This window comes from Oryza brachyantha, chromosome 12 (assembly GCF_000231095.2).
Source record: "Oryza brachyantha chromosome 12, ObraRS2, whole genome shotgun sequence".
Lineage (NCBI taxonomy): Eukaryota > Viridiplantae > Streptophyta > Magnoliopsida > Poales > Poaceae > Oryza > Oryza brachyantha.
The window spans coordinates 16,365,763-16,384,799 of NC_023174.2; the positions used below are offsets into that span (position 1 = coordinate 16,365,763).

General features: G+C 41.8%; 1 protein-coding gene across 1 annotated transcript; it reads left to right on the forward strand.

Moving 5' to 3' along the window:
- The first annotated feature begins 13,490 nt into the window (after positions 1-13,490).
- Positions 13,491-16,762, forward strand: LOC102700584 (phytoene synthase 2, chloroplastic-like). The gene is made up of 6 exons (XM_006664704.2): positions 13,491-13,924; positions 14,932-14,982; positions 15,098-15,270; positions 15,408-15,643; positions 16,082-16,274; positions 16,401-16,762. The coding sequence occupies exons 1-6, from the start codon at positions 13,528-13,530 to the stop codon at positions 16,548-16,550; spliced, it is 1,200 nt and encodes a 399-aa protein (XP_006664767.2). The 5' UTR covers positions 13,491-13,527; the 3' UTR covers positions 16,551-16,762.
- The last annotated feature ends 2,275 nt before the right edge of the window (positions 16,763-19,037 follow it).

Consider the following 19,037-nt stretch of genomic DNA (forward strand, 5'->3'; position numbering starts at 1 on the left):
TGGCACGGTGCATTTACGGTATTTAAAAATATACATTAAACTACATAATTAAATGATATGTTAAGTTACGTGTATCAACCAATTACACTAAAATACTAAACCAATAAAAAAAACGAATAATTTACTTTATACACGACCATACTGAGACGCAACTAGAACGACGGAGTCCATAGCATCACATAAAAATGGCTAATCTGCACAAGTTCATGGACTTCCAGATCCTCGAACGCACCGTCCAAAGCATTTGTCTCATCGACGCCTACATACTCAGCTCTGCCTCTGATGATGTGCTACCTAGCTAATCGATATTAATTAACTAATTAACTAGTTTGGCTCAATTGGAATGGATAACTACAATAGTACTGATCCATCACTCCTTGGGTACCCAGTGGTGAATAATTATAATTTATACTACGTGTGTGAGCTAGTAGCACACTCGTGTCTTGTCACGACTGTATTTATTTTCTTCGATCTCTTCTAGATTGGTATATGTCATCTACTACTATGTGTCTTTGTCTTGATTGCAAATGCTAAGTTGCTCCAATGCCAATGGCATCTATAATTTGTTTCCCTAGCTTCATAGATAATATGCTGTGTTTAACTATACCATCCAGCCAGCTTAATTAATTTGTCTGGCTGATGATATAAAATAATGTGTTTATACTAATAAACTGCACACCAAGGTGAAACTATATATATGGAGGAAGCAGTTGTAGCTTACAGCGGGCAGCAGGGACTAGCTAGCTAGAGGCAGGCTTAATTTAATAGAATAATTTAATTTGTTCCAACTAAGTGTGTGTGTCTATATATATATATATATATATACCACATATAATTTTCGTGGCCGTCGATTTAGAACAGAACATCTCGATATATTATAATTCAAAAGAGAAAATGACACGTAGCTAAGCTACACATCAGTAGAATAAAAAAGTACAGAAAAACCATTAATTGCAAGGACCAATTCAACTTAATAATTGTGACTTTTTCTTTGATACCGAATTGTGCCATTTTGTCCGGCAAGTGTATCACCATACTACGTACATAAGCGTGCGTTCAGTAAGTAATACTCTCTCCGTCTCTAAATATTTATTGACTTTTTAATACATGTTTAATCATTCGTTATATATATATGTATATTAATAGTTATATATATTTTTATAAAACGAATGGTTGAGCATAAACTTAAAAAAAAGTCAATTGCGTTAGAAAAAAATAGAGTGAGTAAAACTTTAATTTATATGGTTGTGTGAAGGCCGTAGATGACACTAGTTTGTACCCAAAAATTCGTGGGTAGAAAAAATACACCACGAGAAAGACCAGACATGTAATAAACTTGACCACAAAAGCGATGCCTACGTGGCGCGTGGCATGGCCCATCGCCTCCTATGTGGATGAAAGCATAGGCAACTACAACAACGAGAAGGATGCATGTATTTGCTTCGACTGATCGACGTGGACACACGAAAAAGGAAGGAAGGCAAGCAAGCAGCAAAAGAACGTGTAATAATGAACCATCGATCGTTGGCTCTTAATTTGTTTATTAATCGTCTCCAATTATGTACCTAGTTTAATTCCTAGGTAAAAAGGACAAAAGCTACTAGCTTGGATGTGTGATTACAACTTAACTAGACTGGTAAATTGTTGTTAACCTTAACCATTAATTAACGCCATCGATGCATCATAAGTACAACTTCGTTACTATAATAATCACTCTCTCCTTTCACTGCATTACATGCTACTCTCTGACGTTCAAAGGCATTGACGGTCGCTATACATAGATAGTACTGCAGATAACATGCACCAATTATACGTCGTAGCGTATCCTAAATTCATATAGATATCAATAAATCTAGACATATATATAAACAATATATATTGATTAATAGATAAATCTAAACATAGCTAAACACTACACTGGACATGATCACCTATAACGGGCTCAAACCCTCACCTGTGACGGTTTTGGCCATGGTCAGTAATCAGTGGTCACTGGTGAGTGGAAGTCACCTCTGACGGGTGGAAAGCCGTCAGAAGTGATTCACACCTCTGACGTGTACATACCTTCTGGCCCATCAAAGGTGCTGATCGCCCATACCTTTCGGCCAGTTAGGACGCGTCACAGGTAGCACACCTGTGACGGACCCAAAGGGTAGTGACCGTCATAGACAAGTCACCTCTGACGGTTCGTTAGCGAGAACACGTCAGAGGAGTTACTACCTATGACGGATTTTAGTTCTAACCCGTCAGTGATAAGTTAAATTAGAAAAAAAATAAATGCTAAAAGTTGGCTAGCCTCAGGATTCGCTAGCCATGTCCTCTGAAGAATAGACATATACATAGCAGTAAAAATCACAGGTAAGTCACAAATACTCAAATATTGCCCAACTTTACATATTCTCTCCAACTTGGCATATTGCCCAACTTCACATATACCAGTAATTTCCAACATATTCAATTGAAATGCCACAAATTCATACCTTGTATATACAATTGAAATGCCACAATTTTGCCCAGCAAAATGCATGAAAGCCACAAATTTATACCTTTTATATGTATGACCGGCCTGTCGTATTTAAATTCGAGAAACAAATGGAATAGTCCAACGTAATTAGTATTTGATCAAAATTGAAGAAAATTTAGCAAACAACCATAATATTATACATATGAGAGTAAATTGCATTGCATTCATACCACAGAAATATAAAAACAAGGACAACTTGTATTGTGCTCAAATGAACATCACAAGTTTATGGTTAATTGTACATCACATTGAATTAAACCAGTTAAAATGTCTAAGTGGCGTGAAAACGTCCTTTCTTGTTCATTATTTCAGCAAGAATGAAGGCACACACTTCTCCTCTAATAGCGGGGGGGGGGGGGGGGGGGGTTGATGGGTATAATCTTCGTGCCAGCTTTACCTTTCTGTTCAATAAGTCAAGGGTTAAAACGTTCAGAAAAATAAAATTGATACTGAAATGAGCTTATTTGCCATTAGAAACAACCTCAGGGTCGAAATCTTTCACCGCTCTTAGGAGAGTCGACATGTTGTGGCACACGTGGAAACCAAATTGGTCTCCGATCTGTTGTGCGCATGCGAACTTGGTATCATGATATAACTCGTTCTTGCCATCCTTGTGTCTACCACCCTTTGCCACATATGGGCCCCAAGCCGAATTTAAGGCCTTAATGATTTCAGTGAAATCGTACTCTTTGGCCTTATTGGAGTTAAGATAGGTGACCCTATTCCATTTAGGTACGATAACTAACAGAACCCAATGTTGCCTGCACGGTGGATATCTAGCATTAGTACTAAGAACCTTAACTTCAGACTTAATATACACGAATGGTACTGTGTTCTTACTGTTGGTTGTGTGCGCACATGATGTACTCCTTGTCTTGGTTGGCCCATAAACACCGGTTCACATATTCAACTACGTCGTCGAAGCTGTGTCGTAAATTTACCTCGTTGATCATCGATGGATCAAGGAACCCAACCAGGTTACCAAGGCGACGACTCTCAAGCCAACACAACCTTAAATCATGTACGTATTAGCACTAATCTACGTAGGAGACAGTTCATTAAGAAATGAGTAAGGATTGCACTTACAAGGAGTAGCATTTTAGAAGTCCGGTGTCCAACTTCCGGATCCTGAATAGGTCGAAGAGGTCATCAAAGCCTATAGTTACATATGCAGGCGACGACAGGAACGACTGGTGGTTGTGATGTCCAACTATGGATGACTCCCTCATTTTCCGCTTGACATTGCTCAGCTCCATGTATTGTTTATGTAGCTCTCTGCAATCAATGCCCATCATGACTAATATATGGTCATCCACCAATGGCTTGCCCAATTCAAATTGGGCCGGCGCCTTCTCGACTTTCCTCGATTTGGTGTCTCCCGCTGAAGTTGCAGCCTTCCCCCTTTTGGGTGCCGACGCCGACTCCTCGACCTTCCCCTTGCCTTTAGCGCCCCCGCGGACATGTTTGTGTGGTCCCTTGACAACTGGTGGGGATCTATCGGCCCTTCTTGTGGTCTTGATCGAAGCCATGTTTTTAGTAATATGGCCCAACCATATCAGGTGCATCCGGTGAACGCGGTAACGACATTGCCGGTCCACGCGGAGCCTCGATGGAAAGCTTTGACTTGGGAGACTTGGGAGGTGTGAGCTCCGTCGGTCGACTTGGACGAGGAGTCATCTTGACAATTATGTCTTCCTTAGGCCACTGTATGAATGTCTTGCACGCATCACCCAAAGTCATGATTTCATCGTTGGGGGGCACAGGTAGTGGATAGGCTGACCAGTTATCTTTTACTGAATTGATGGACACCTTGGCATACCCAGATAGTAGGGTTGCACCATGGATCTTTTCTGTCACGGAGGGTTTGAAAGCCATGCCCTCAGCGACTTCCTGAGCAAAATTTGGGTGGACCCTCACCAATAGGGCACATTGCGCTACGTTCTTCATGTGTAAAGTTTTAAATTAATATTTGAACGTGCAAAGGTGTTGGAGTACATTTGGATAGGAAAACATTAATTACCTCTATATTGTCCACTGCCGCTAGTGCTGCGACAGGTACACCAGGGGCCGGCACCTCCGTGGATGCACAACTGCTCCTATCAGGGATAGGGCTTGCATCATGATGTGCCCGAGGAGTAGGATGAACAGCTTGTGGTGTGCCTCGGGGTATGTTCATGTCAGCCAGGATCTGTTTAAGCCTTTCTTCCACCTTGGCGTCCATGCTTGCCTGCAGCTCTTGAATAACCTCCACGTTAAACTCAGCCTTTAAACGAGCGTCTCTCTCTTCCTTCGAGACTTTTCGTTTCCTGTATTGCGAGCTATACTGTGACAGGCCATGCTTCCAAGACACATCGACGCCGATTCCCCGTGTCCGGCCAGGATGTTTTCTTTGGTTCCGAGCGCCTTCGTTAGAATGTCATCCTCGCGCATCTTCGGCGCGGACTCCATCTCGCTCTGTGAGGCTTGTTCGGCAACCAAATTCAACTGTACAAAAGCGAGAAAGGTTGTTACAATATTTCACCTCGTACAAACGGGAATTACTTATGCTAAAGTGCGATCTTACCAGGTCTCGATAGACGACATCATTTTTGTTGTTAAATGTGATGGAGCCGTCCGGGTTGACCTTACCCCTTGCCCTTGCCCAGTTGCGAGCTCGTGGTTCTGGAATGTCCGAGAACGGGGCGGGGAGATTCGCAGCTGCAGCGGCCGCATCTCTTGGGCCCATATCTGCTCCTTGCCGATGTACCCGGCCGTGCCCAGATGATGTGGGTGCTCATTCCGCTGTTATAGTCGGCGATGTGCCTCACTTGACTCCTTGAACTCGTCGGTGTTCTTCAGTTGGCGGAACTGCTCCCAGACTGCATCCGTAATTTGAGGGTACTCGACGAATGGCAGACGATTGCCGGGCGGGATGACATACTCGTTTAGGAGCTTGGACTTCCAATTCTTCCAAGCTTTACCCATCTTCTGGATTGCCTTTCGCTTAAGCATGTCTTTTGCTTTACCTGGAAATGTGAACCATTTCTCCATAGCCGTCCAAGCTCGCTCCTTCTCGGCTTCCGAGACCTTCCCTATATCCTTATGTAGGATGCTGAAACTTTCACGGGCCGCCACCCCGCAGCAGTTAGACCATCTTCCTATGACAGTTCTCGGCGCTGTGGGCCTACCACTAACATCTACCTCTCTTATCACATGCACTGTCGTGGGCCATTTGTTTTGTGTCCGAGGATTCCTACTCAACCTAATTGCACTAGTCCCCCCTGATATCGAGGTCTGTTGTTCCTACGGCGCAACTATAACACAAACAGGAGGTTGGTGTTGCAAAATTGTCACGTATTGCAAATTTGTCCTATAATTTACCTTGAGGTTAGATTTGTTCGCCTGCCATCGTCGTCGATGGTTGACCTACCGGGACTGGCTCCACAGCTGGGTCCTCTTGTGCCTGGAGCACTGACGTTGTCGGCATGGGTTCAACTCCCCTGACCTCATCTGTAGCTTGGTCGGGTTCTGCCTGTTGCCTTGGTGGCGTCGCGAACGACGGGGATGCGACGGGCGTTGTCATGGTCTATTTATGTGAAAACGCTTACAAACCTTCTATCATTTTTTGAACATGTAATTTTATATTTTTTTAAGAACATGATTGTACTAAGGTATGGCCTAAGTTTTGCTCAGAAAGTTTGCATCAAATACCATCATTTGCGCAAGAAAACAGGCAACTTACAAAGACGAAAAAAACAAGTGTAGATAATCTATTTATGAGCACAAAACAACCAACTTTTCAAAAAAAAACAAGTGTACATAATCTGTTCTTAACCATAAAGCAGCCAACTTTTAACCATGAAAGAAAAAACAAGTGTAGATAATCTATTTATGAGCACAAAACAACCAACTTTTCAAAAAAAACATATGTAGATAAAATGTTCTTGACCATAAAACAGTAAAATTTTAACCAAAAAAAAGAACAAGTGTATATAATCTGTTCTTGACCATAAAGTAGCCAACTTTTAATCATGAAAAAATAACAAGTGTAGATAATCTGTTCTTGACCATAAAGTAGCCAAATTTTAACCACAAAAGAAAGAATAAGTGTACATAATCTATTTATGAGCACAAAACAACCAACTTTTCAAAAAAAAACAAGTGTAGATAATCTGTTCTTGAGCATTCATCATTGGCCAATCACCCACTGCATAAAACTAATTCTAAATTTATCCACTGCATCAAATTAATCCGAAATTCATCAAACCAATTCTAAATTCATCCAAAATTCTTCCACTGCATCAAAATAAACCTAGTTTCGTCGTAAATTAATCTAGTGCATCAAAATCATACTAAATTCATCCACTGCATCAAATTAATCTAACCATCCACTGCATCAAACTCATTGGAGAGAGGGAGGGGGAGGTGCGAAGGCGGCGGCCTACCTGGTCTGGGAGAAGGAAGAGGAGTCAGTGAGAGAGAGGGGGAGGGGGGAAGCGGCGCTGACGCAGAGGTCGGGGATGCGGGGCCGAAGTATGACGCGGAGGCCGGCAGGCTGAGGAGGCGGCGTCGAGGGCGAGGTCGGGGAGTCGGTGCAGCAGTAGGAGCCGGAGCCAACGCTAAGGGGGAGGTCGGCCAGTGGGGGTAGGGCGCAGGCCGAGGAGGCAGCGCTGACGGTGAGGTCGGGGAGGCGCGCCGAAGACTAGGTCCGATGGCGGCGGCGACGGCACAGGCAGGGGGAGCGCGGGGAGGCGGCGGTGAAGTTTGAGAGAGAGTGTGGTCGGGTCTGGACCTTGAAGAGGCCGAACCCTAGGTTAACTTGGATCAACATTATCTGTGACGGACTCCAACTAAGGGCCCGTCACAGGTAAGCGTACCTGTGACGGGTGGGATACATGGAGCCGTCAAAGATATCAGGACCTTTGACGGATCTGAGGTTTCAACCCGTCACAGGTATGCGTACCTGTGACGGCCTCTAGCTGGCGCCCGTCAGAGGTAAGGTTGACCATAGTTGACTTAGGGTTCGGCCTCTTCAAGGTTGCACCGGGTCAAATTAATTTTTATTATGTAAATTAAAATATATGTAAATTAAAATAAATTTTAGAAACAAATTACACATTCAGATGGGAAAAGTAAAGTGTATCAAAATTATACTGGCAAGTAAAATACAAAAATAAATAAATTTCTTAGATTAAGTTTTTTTTAATAAAAGTGATATTAAAATTTTGACCTTCTACTTGGAATTATATGAAAAATAATTTTCATTGGTAAAATTTCTACCTATACATGAGTAATATTATCATAGATGATGAATGACATTAATGCAGTAGATTGATAGATGATTAATTTAATCAGTACAATAGATTAATTAGCCAAATATATATGATATTAATGAGCATTGCAAACATATTACATTCATACGCGTGCATGACATAAATTACAAAAATAATCCTTCCTCATGGTCGACGCGGGCATGTTGAACATCATCTTCCGCTTCCTCCTCTTCTAGAGGTATTTCTTGAGCTATGCCATGCACGTGCTGGTTGTAGTCATCTTCGTCTGTGATATTGTTCAATCTAACTATTCTTCTTTTGCCTTCACGAACAACATGTAGCTTCTTGTTACACGAATCAATTATGTAGAAGATTTGAACAACTTGTTTGGCAAGAACGAAAGGTTCATCCTTGTAGGCGTTGTTAGCCAAATTGACAATGGTGAAACCTTTCGTATTAACTTTTACATTACGAAGATCGACCCATCAACAGCGAAACAATGGGACTTTGAACTTCAAGTAGTCTAGCTCCAATATTTGCTCTACTCTGCCGTAGTACTGATCACGGCGACCACCGTCGTCGGTACCAGCCTCAATGCGCAACCCACTGTTCTGCACTGTGCATTTACTATCTTGCTTGATCGTGTGAAATGTGTATCCGTTTATGTCATATCCTTGCCAAGTTGTGGCACTCCATTCAGGACCCTGTGACAACCACTTCAATGTTTCACTGGACAAGTTCTGCTCGTTCGCAATTCTATTCTTGAATCACTCGTTGAAGGAAGACATGTGCTTGTTTCTAACCCAACTATCTAATCGGCCTAGGTTTTCATGTCGGAGAAATCCCAAGTGTTCATCAACATACGGCACTACCTCAGTCATATGCGTGAGTAGCGTGAAATGAGCCTTATCATACACCTTTCGATCCATCCTTACTATTTTCCGTCCAATAGTACTCACACCATCAAGCCTCCCCTCGTGGTGAGATCGTGGTAATCCAATTGAAGAGGTAACGGGATGTAGCTCCGAACGAACACCCATGTCTTGCAGATCTCGTCGGGCGTTTAGACCATCCTTTGTAATACTTGGGTTAAGCAGTAGCCCCATCAAACTCTCACATACATTCTTCTCAACATGCATTAGATCTATGCAGTGGCGAATCTTAAGATCCTTCCAGTATGCTAGTCTCCAAAATATTGACTTTTTCTTCCACATGCTCTTATCTTTTGCCTTTACAGCTTTTCTCTTTTTTCCAAACTCGTTGGTTATTCTCATCACTAAGTTGTGCACATATGTCCCTGTTGGGTGTTCTAAGGGTTTGGCTGTATCTCTGTGGCCATTAAATTTTTTTTCATATTCCTATAAGGGTGATACCGTGGGAGAAATCTCCTGTGACCCATGTAGACCATCTTGTGTGAATGCTTCAACCATTTGTTTCTTGTTTCGCCCATACACTTCAAACAAGCCTATTTCCCTTTGACTGTTTGGCCAGAAAGATTGCCAAGGGCTGGATAATCGTTGATGGTATTAAAAACCATTGCATGGAGGTTGAAATACTCCTATGCATATGCGTCCCATGTACGTGTGTCCTCATTCCAAAGTGTCACGAAGTCATCGATTATTGGTTCAATGAACACATCAATATCGTTGCCCGGTTGTCTCGGTCCTTGAATGAGCATGGCAAGCATAATATACTTTCTTTTGAAGCAAACCCAAGGAGGAAGGTTGTAGTTTACGAGAAGAACTGGCCATGTACTATGACGGCTGCTCAAATCACCAAATAGATTAATTCTATCTGTACACATGGCAAAATGCATGTTTCTTGAATCCTCTGAGAATTCCTGGTAAATCCTATCGATTCTCTGCCATTGTACTGAATCTGCTGGGTGTCTAAGCTTGCCATCGACTTTCCGTTCTTCGGCATGCCAACGCACGAGCTTTGCTTGTTTCTTATTCACAAATGTTCTCTTCATGCGCTCCGCAATTGGGAGGTACCATACAACCTTTGCTGGTCCTCCCCTCTTTGACTTACTTCCTTCACCTACACTTTTTGCTCGTTTGTATCTACAAGCCCCACATATAGGGCAAGCATCCAGGTCAGCATATTGCTTGTAATACAAAATACAGTCGTTCGGACAAGCATGAATTCTTCTAACTTCCAGGCCCAACGGACATAACACTTGCTTAGCTTCGTATGTCGTCTGGGGTAATTTGTTCCCCTCTGGCAACATGTCTTTTAACAGCTCAAGAAGTTCTGTAAGACTCTTGTCGGACCATCCATTACTTGCCTTAAGCTTCATGAGTTTCAACACGCAGGACAACTTGATGTGCTTCGACTTACATCCATTATACAAGGGCATCTGATAATCTTCCACCAACTTACTAAACTTCTCAAAGTCTCTGTCGTTGTCATCTGCGTCTTCAATGTCATGCAACATTTGAGATAGACATCCAGTGTCGAAATCAATGGTATCTCCGCCTAACGGAGACGGTGTAAACATGTTTTCTGGAGCTGTGGCGACGTTCACTGTATTTTGATCCGACACTTCTTCATCAGCATCAACATCAGCTGCCTCTTGCTCTTCATGCTTGCTCCAACATGTATAATTCTCCATGAAATCCTTTCCTTATCAAATGAGAATGCACTTCTGAACTATCAGAGAGCATCTTTTCATTCCTACGGTCATTACATGAACAAGATATATACAAGCTCATCCTACTTTTCCTGTCATTGTCCGCAAATTTAACAAATTTAGTCACCCCCTCCCTATACTCCGTGGATGAACGATGAACATGGTACATCCACTTTCGATCCATCTGCAACAAATAACATAAAGAAATATTATATGATGTTTGATTGAAAAAATATTATAAAATATTTCCATTATTTTTGGAATAAGACAAATGAATGGTCAAACATTGAAAGAAAAAAAAAGTCAAACATCTTATTTTTACCTCCAATTTTTGCAAAAATTCGCCCCCTTTGTCCTCCCAACCCAACTTTGATCAGTGCACTCGTTGGGACAGAAAACAGTTGGCAGTTAGGGGTATTTATAGCACGAACACACGCCAATTTAAAGAAATACCCGCCAAAGGTAGTGGGAGGTTAACTGTGACGGTTTGCAACTGGAAAAGCCGTCACAGGTGACGGCATACCAGAAACGGCTTATTCTACGCGGCCCGTCATAAGTGATGGGATATTACCTGTGACGGCTTTTCACGTTGGCCCGTCAGTGGTATCGAACACCAGTGACGAGTCGCTGCTAGACTGAGGTAGGATGCCACACTTGTGACAGATGTGGTTACAACCCGTCAGAGGTAAAGGATGGTACTGACCGGGCCATTGACCCGTCAGTGGTATCCCGTCACAGATGTGGCGTTCTGGCGTAGTGAAAACGTCTTACATTATGAAACGGATGGAGTAATTACTAAGGGCTAGCTATAAATCTAACAAATAATTCATGGAGTTATCAATATAGAAAAAATATACATACTAACTGACAATAATTTGCGAACATTACTTTTAACACTTTTATAACTATGTATTATTCATGGTATAAAAACCAATTTCAAAAACAAACTACCATGAAAATTCAAAAGAAAAATATCTACAAATCAACTCTTAACCCAGGCATCAAAACTTAAATTTTGACTCTGCACCTGATAAGTCAACGAGCAGGCAAAACATTATTAGACCTACTGTTTGAGCTAAGGTTTATTTTGAATTTTAGAATTAATTAATTTAGAGATGTTTTTCATCAATTTTGTATACTAGAAAAATAGTCTCAACCCTGTGTTTATTTACAACCTTATTTGTTCGCTTTTGTTTAGGCTTATAAACTAAAATTTGAGTTTTCAACCATAAATTTAAACTTAATTTAGGAGTTTTTTTATTGAAGTTTATTTTTCAGCCTTATCTTTAGACCGGTGCTAAGAATCCATCTAAATAAAATTTTTATTTTTAAATTATTTTCCGTATAAATATGTTATTTATCTTTTTTTTCCAGAGAAAGCGAAAAGACGACCACTTCGTAACCTGGAAAGGGAAAGAGTTTTAGTTATTAATAACTATGATAACTAAGGTTGCTAAGTAATGACGTGTCCAGTGGCGAACGTTCTCGGATCCGAATAAATTATCTAATTCTTATTAAATTATATCATATTAATTAATGTAAAAAATAAAAATTACATAATTAAGTACGTATCGGACTCAATAAATTTTTTCGGTTTCACCACTGCACGTGTCGCTGTCAAGAAGGGAATCTAGCGAGCTCGCGATTCTCGTACCTGCTTCGAGCTGGCCTCCTGGCTTCAAGTATTTGTTCTTCTCATTTTATATAATCCTACCTAGCTACTTACCACTAATTAATTGTCTTAATCATCAACCAATCTGACGAAGACACCAAAAGAAGATACTACTATATATACTATATAGAGTCCGTTCGAGTGATAAGGACGCAATTATCGAGGTGATTAAGCATATACTTCGTCCGTCTCAAAAAAGCGAATATAGGAGAGGATACAAGTACGTGACCCCTCCTAAAACGATGAATTTGAATGAGAATTTGATTTATTGTTTTAATAAAGGTCACGTTCTTAGCTAGGTTTAGTTTTTTTTTTTGACGGAAAGAGTATATCCGATAGATCAACACTGAACGTGTATATCAACAAGCTGTTTGTTGAGTAGTAACTGCTTGATTATTAGTCAATTATTAGTGATATGTATGTACATAACATAACGTACTAATACTAAAAACAGCAAGCTCTGACGGCGACGGCGGCCTGTCTGCTACAGCTTCACACCCTATTTGTACATAGTCTTAGGTGATGTTTAGAGTGATAAAATTTTAGGAAGAAGTGTCACGTTAAATATTTGACTGGATGTCGGAAGGGGTTTTCGGACACGAATGAAAAAAACTAATTTCACGGCTAGCCTAGAAACCGTGAAACGAATCTTTTGAGCCTAATTAATCCGTCATTATCATATGTTGGTTATTGTAGCACTTATGGCTAATTATGGACTAATTAGGCTCAAAAGATTTGTCTCAAGATTTTTTTCATAACCGTGCAATTAATTTTTTTATTCATCTATGTTTAATGCTTTATTTAGATGTTCAAAAATTTAATACGATGTTTTTGAAAAAAATTTAGAAACTAAACAAGCCTTAATATTCCTATATACAACAGCACATGCAAATGCTGCATGCCTTCGGGAGAAAGATCGATCGAGCTCCATCTAGTACTTAATTCAGCTATGTGCGTGGTTAACTACTACTAATTAATTAATTAATCATGATGATTAGTTTCGATCCAGTGACCTTAACCAATACTACCTCCGTACCGTAAAAACTTTATTTTTCAGTTTTTATACAATGTTTTGACTCTTCGTATTACTCGAATTTTTTTGCGATTAATATTTTTATTGTTACTAGATGATAAAATATAAATAGTACTTTATGTGTGACTAATTTTTTTAAAATTTTTTTAAATAAGATGAATGCTCAAACGTTAGACACTGAAAAACGAAAAATAAAATTATGAAGCGAAGGAGTATCAATTTTTGGATAATTTTGATTGCTGGTGGAGTAGCAGGCCGTGTCTGGAAGGGGGGATTGAGAGGCATGTGGCACGTCCACGTCACCCGCCTCAGAAGCGAAGCAAACCAACCATTTAAACTCCGCCTCACCACCCTCCCTTTCTCACACGAACCACAGCACAGCACCACTCCGACCCCGCCACCTCCCGGGATCCCATGGCTGCACCCTCCGCGTCGCCCGCGGCCTGGACGACGACGACAACGACGCACCGCGGCGGCTGCCTCAGGGTGCACGCCCTCTTCCTGCGCCGCCACCACACCCACCTCCACCAGCGGCGCCGGAGGGGCGCCGTCCGCCTCGTCGCCGCCGCCGCGGGCCTGGTGGCCGCGACCACGGCGCCGAGGAGGACGGCGGCGGAGGAGGCCGTCTACGAGGTGGTGCTGCGGCAGGCGGCGCTGGTGGAGGAGGCCTCCAGGGGGCCGGGATCCACGCGGCGGCGGTGGGCGGAGGAGGACGGCGCCGGCACTGGCATCCCCGGCTGGGGCCTCCTCGCCGACGCCTACGACCGCTGCGGCGAGGTCTGCGCCGAGTACGCCAAGACCTTCTACCTAGGTCACTCCCTCACTCATGCCTCGTCGTTGATTTCTTTATCATTTCACAGGTGAAAGCTAGTTCATTTTTCTTTTATCACTCTACTAGTTTGTACTAGCACTATTCCCTTGCCACTAACACCCACTAGCTCCTACCTAGGCATCCATCTCATCCTTTTCTTCACAACACAATACAATATATAATGTGATTGGAGCTATCTTTCTCCTTCTGGGATTCTTGGGTCAAAAAGATCGATAAATTTGCAACCTTTTGTGGTTCTTGGCCACATCTCACTTAGGCTTTTGTTGTTATTGTAAGTACCTACTTGTTGCTCCAAAACCAAAAGGTTGTTGTAATTAATTGGCGTCTTAGGAATCGTAAGAGGGATTAAAGCTCTTGGCATTCCTAATTTCCTAGTATTGATTAAGCAGAAAGTATTCCCTGCTGTTCCCAACAAGTTCTGGAATAATTCTCATGGCGATATATTAGCAGTAGCTAGGCGAACACCACCGGCCCGAGTGAGTGAGTGGCTCTCAGAGGTCTGAACAACTGTACATGCATATACAATTATTTGCCGACTTCGGGTCGGTTAGACAATGCACGTGGATGATAGATGCCATCTCAAGGAAATTGATCCAACAAGCAGGTGAAGAGATATGGTGATCTGTGTAGTCTACGCACCATTGGCAATTTATAGATTTCTTCAGTAGGGTCAGGATAGGCTGGTTGGTAAGGTGTTTGTGGGTGATGTGGAGACGCATGGGCCTAATTGATGAACACTGTAGCCTTGTTGATTTTTTAATCTTTGCTTTCTGTATCACGTTGTTTCCACTTGGATCATCTCTGACCTGGTAAGGGCTCATTTTCTATTTGCTATGAGTGCCCTTTTTATCTTTGACCTTGATGCTGATGCGTTCCTTTTTGAACTGGCTGAAACTTTGATGCATGGTTAATACTTAGATTTGCTGCCGACAGTGGACTTTCACCTTTTGTAGTTTCTCATGGCTTTTTCATCATTTACATTTCAGGTACTCAGCTTATGACTCCTGAAAGGCGCAAAGCTGTCTGGGCAATCTATGGTACGGATGAATAGTATATTCAGTGATTTACCAGTAGCTCTCACATGTGAAAATTCAGATAACATCAATTGTTTGTGGAATTATTGGCTCTTACCTCTATTTTTATATTTGGCAGTATGGTGCAGAAGAACTGATGAACTAGTAGATGGCCCTAACTCGTCTTACATTACACCAAAGGCACTTGATCGATGGGAAAAGCGATTAGAAGATCTCTTTGAGGGAAGGCCATATGATATGTATGATGCAGCCCTTGCGGACACGGTGTCAAAATTTCCAGTAGATATCCAGGTACAGGCGTAAAGCCAACAAAAAGCTACTTTACAATTAGCATGGATGAAGCACTTTTAGAAGTTATCAGTGCACAGTAATTGGTAACACACATTTGTCTGATATTTCTGCACCTTTGCTATCTCTTTTGTTTACAGCCATTCAAAGACATGATTGAAGGAATGAGGCTTGACCTGTGGAAATCAAGGTACAGAAGCTTTGATGAGCTCTACCTCTACTGCTACTACGTCGCTGGCACAGTTGGTCTCATGACAGTACCGGTGATGGGGATTGCCCCAGACTCGAAGGCCTCAGCTGAGAGTGTGTACAATGCTGCACTAGCTCTTGGGATCGCCAACCAGCTTACAAATATTCTCAGAGACGTAGGCGAAGAGTAAGTATCAATGTGTTCACTACCATCATGTTTCCCCTTGAGTTAATACTTAGAGATTTGGTCCGGTCTAACAAAAAGTACCTCGAGGTACCAAATCATTTCTTACCATTGGATCTATCTTAGTAATATGTGCGCTGATAGATCTAACGATCAGAAATGATTTGGTATCACGAGATACTTTTTGTTGGACTGTAAAATTGCTCTAATACTTAATTGCAGACTTTCCATGATAAAGATGTAGTTTGACACTCAATATGTTTTTATGAGCCATACAGGCTTTAAACTCTAGTACAAATTGTGCCTAAACAAATGCCTTGAACATTAAAATTTTGAAGCGCAAATGAATTTAAGTTAAGGCATATGTATCGACTTGTTGCTATTCAGCTTAACTTTTTGCTTGATTGTGATGTAATATGTTTGTTGTGGATGGAATTTCAGCTCAAGGAGGGGAAGAATATACCTTCCATTGGATGAATTGGCAGAAGCAGGTCTGACAGAAGATGACATATTCAGAGGGAAAGTGACTGATAAATGGAGGAAGTTTATGAAGGGACAAATTCAGCGTGCCAGGTTATTCTTTGATGAGGCTGAGAAGGGCGTTGCGCATCTAGACTCTGCGAGCAGATGGCCGGTATGAGAGGCTAGAAATTCAGTGTTTTTATGTTCCACAAGTAAAAAAAGAAACATTTTTTTTTCTGTGAAGTTGTAATTTACAAGCCTCGATATACTTACCACTTGAGCGTTCATTTTCTCGCAGGTTCTGGCATCTTTGTGGCTGTACAGGCAGATCCTCGACGCAATTGAAGCAAACGACTACAACAACTTCACCAAGCGCGCGTATGTAAACAAGGCAAAGAAGCTACTGTCTTTACCGGTTGCATATGCAAGAGCAGCTGTTGCATCATGAACAATAACTAGATCAGATACCCTTTTTCTCATTTTTATTTTCCTTTGATTTTGCAAGATTTCTTGGCTGTTGTATATATTCAGCTCTACCTGTACGTCATAAGTCTGCCACAGTTTTCTTTAGTTCAAGGGACCGATTCCAGATTTCCAGGTCCCTACAATACTTAACTCTTGTTACAAATACACAGGGGTTAAACCCCACAATTAAAGAAGAACCGCACTTCATTCTCTTCAAGAATTCAAGCTGTATCTTTGTCACAAAACATACCAGTGCTCAGCCATACTGACCTGAACATTGATTCTACTGTTCAGAGGTCAAAACAAGGAGAGCTGAAAGCCTGAAAGCATGCTCATGAATAGCCAGTCTTAGTCTAAAACTCATGGGCTGATTATGAATTTCTGATGCCATGTTGATCTGAACAATGTGCTGACCATGTGGTGACTCTGTCATCCTCAGAACCATGTTCAATGAGAGTCACAATTGGGGTGTGGTCCAGTGACCACTAGACCTTTGGACTCATTGTGAGTCGTCCTCTAGCAGCAGAAGCAGATGGCTGGCTACCCTGCATCAATCAATCTTACATTCTTACTTCTGGTGAATATTGGACACAGCAGATACTACTGGACAATGGCCTGAAACCGCAAGAGGCATGGACACACTTGATGACACTGTTGCTAGCTCTTTGGCTAGGGTTCTTGTGGCTGGGAGTTCCCAAGATGGCCATTGCTTACTTCCAGGCCACATCTCGTGATACTGATGAGATTGCCCGGAAAATCAAAATGCAGGTGTGAATTGGCATTGTTTTTTTTTCAGAACGGTAGCTGACAAGAATTGCAATTTGCCTTCTTTTTTTCCTCTCAGGCCTCACACGAACCATGTGTTAGTACTAAATAAAATATGTATAGTAATAAAAGGTAGTACTCAAGAATATACAATTTTCAAATTTCTTCATTTTTTTACTCACAATTCACATGAACCATATGTTACTTGAGCACATATAGTACTTATATTGGTCAAATTTACTTTTAGAAAAGAAAAGGCAGGGTGAAGTCCACTACATAGTCTTACTCTTTTGTCATACTATGATGGGTTTGGATGCAGACATTTCATAGAAGTCGTTTCATTTTCTGAATTAATTGAGAAAAAAAAATCTTGCACCCTATATTATAAAGGAAAAATTACAAGGATGCCATTATAATTTTGTAAAATTAAAGATATGTCATCCTGGCCCACATGTCAGTACAAGATATCTATTTGTTACTACAAGATGTTCTGACCATTTCTAGATTCATATAAATGGTAATAAATCTAAACATATATAAAAAATATTCATTGTTCCATAGATGAATTAAGATAGGACAAAATCATGTTATAATATGAACTGGAGAGAGTATAAACAAAGGTTGAAATTAAAACAAAGTGATGGAATGGGCCAACATGTACGAGTCATATACATGGGCCTCAATTCACATAAAAGCCCACAAGTTATTTCGGGCCCATATGGATGCCAGCTAATGGGCCTGAGTTCACGATGGAAGCCCACTAAAACAATCTTGGGCCCATCTGCAATTCTCAACTCCTTCGAGAGCCGAAGCGATTTCAAAACCCTCCTCGTCTCCGTCTCCGGCGACGGCGGCGCCGGCGGCGAGGTGGCGGGATGAACGTGCTCGTGGGGTCAGGCGGAGGCGCTTCTGGAGCTGACGCCGCACCGCACAAGATGGCGGTGTGCCACCTCACGCAGGTCTTCGCGCCGCCACAGGCCGGGGTGTGTCGGCCGGCCCCCGCGCTGCCCTTCCCCTTCGAGTCCGTCGCCCACCACAGCCGGCTCGGCCTCCTCCACCTCGCCCTCTGCCGCGTAGGTATGCTATTGCTATCTTCCCGCGCCTGAAATGCCACTCCTCACTGCTTGCGTGCGTTGCTGCTGTCTAAGTTGGAGACGGGGCGCATTTCGGTCTCAAAGATATCCTTTCCAAATTGAACGAAAGCTAGACAATTCTGGATTAGTTGGTGATATTTTTTCGCTTATAGTTATAAGTTAAAATTTAAATTTTGAGATTTTCATAGTAGTTTATTTTTCAACCTCTGTTTTTATAAGTTTTACCCATAAATTATTTTTTAACTGTCAATAATCTATTTAATACAAGCTAAAAGATAGGCTGTTTAAAACTGCATTTATTTTCATTTTGTATATGTTCGATCTGTGATATGGTTTGATAGGTTGAGGAGGCACCAATTATTGATTGAGTTTATAAGTCATCCATATGTTGATTGTGATGCTTCCACGGTGATCTGCTCCGCCGCATTCTTAGAGGCATGTGCTTGTGGCCAAATTGGCAAATTCTATTATCACCTTTTGTTATCTTTCCATCATTCCATGTCCAAGCCGTACCTTGTAGTCATGCGAGGATTTTCGGGAACCTCCATTGGAAGAGCTGAAGGCAGTTGATGCTTCGGTTAATGGTTGGCTCCGTGAGCAGCTTACAAGTA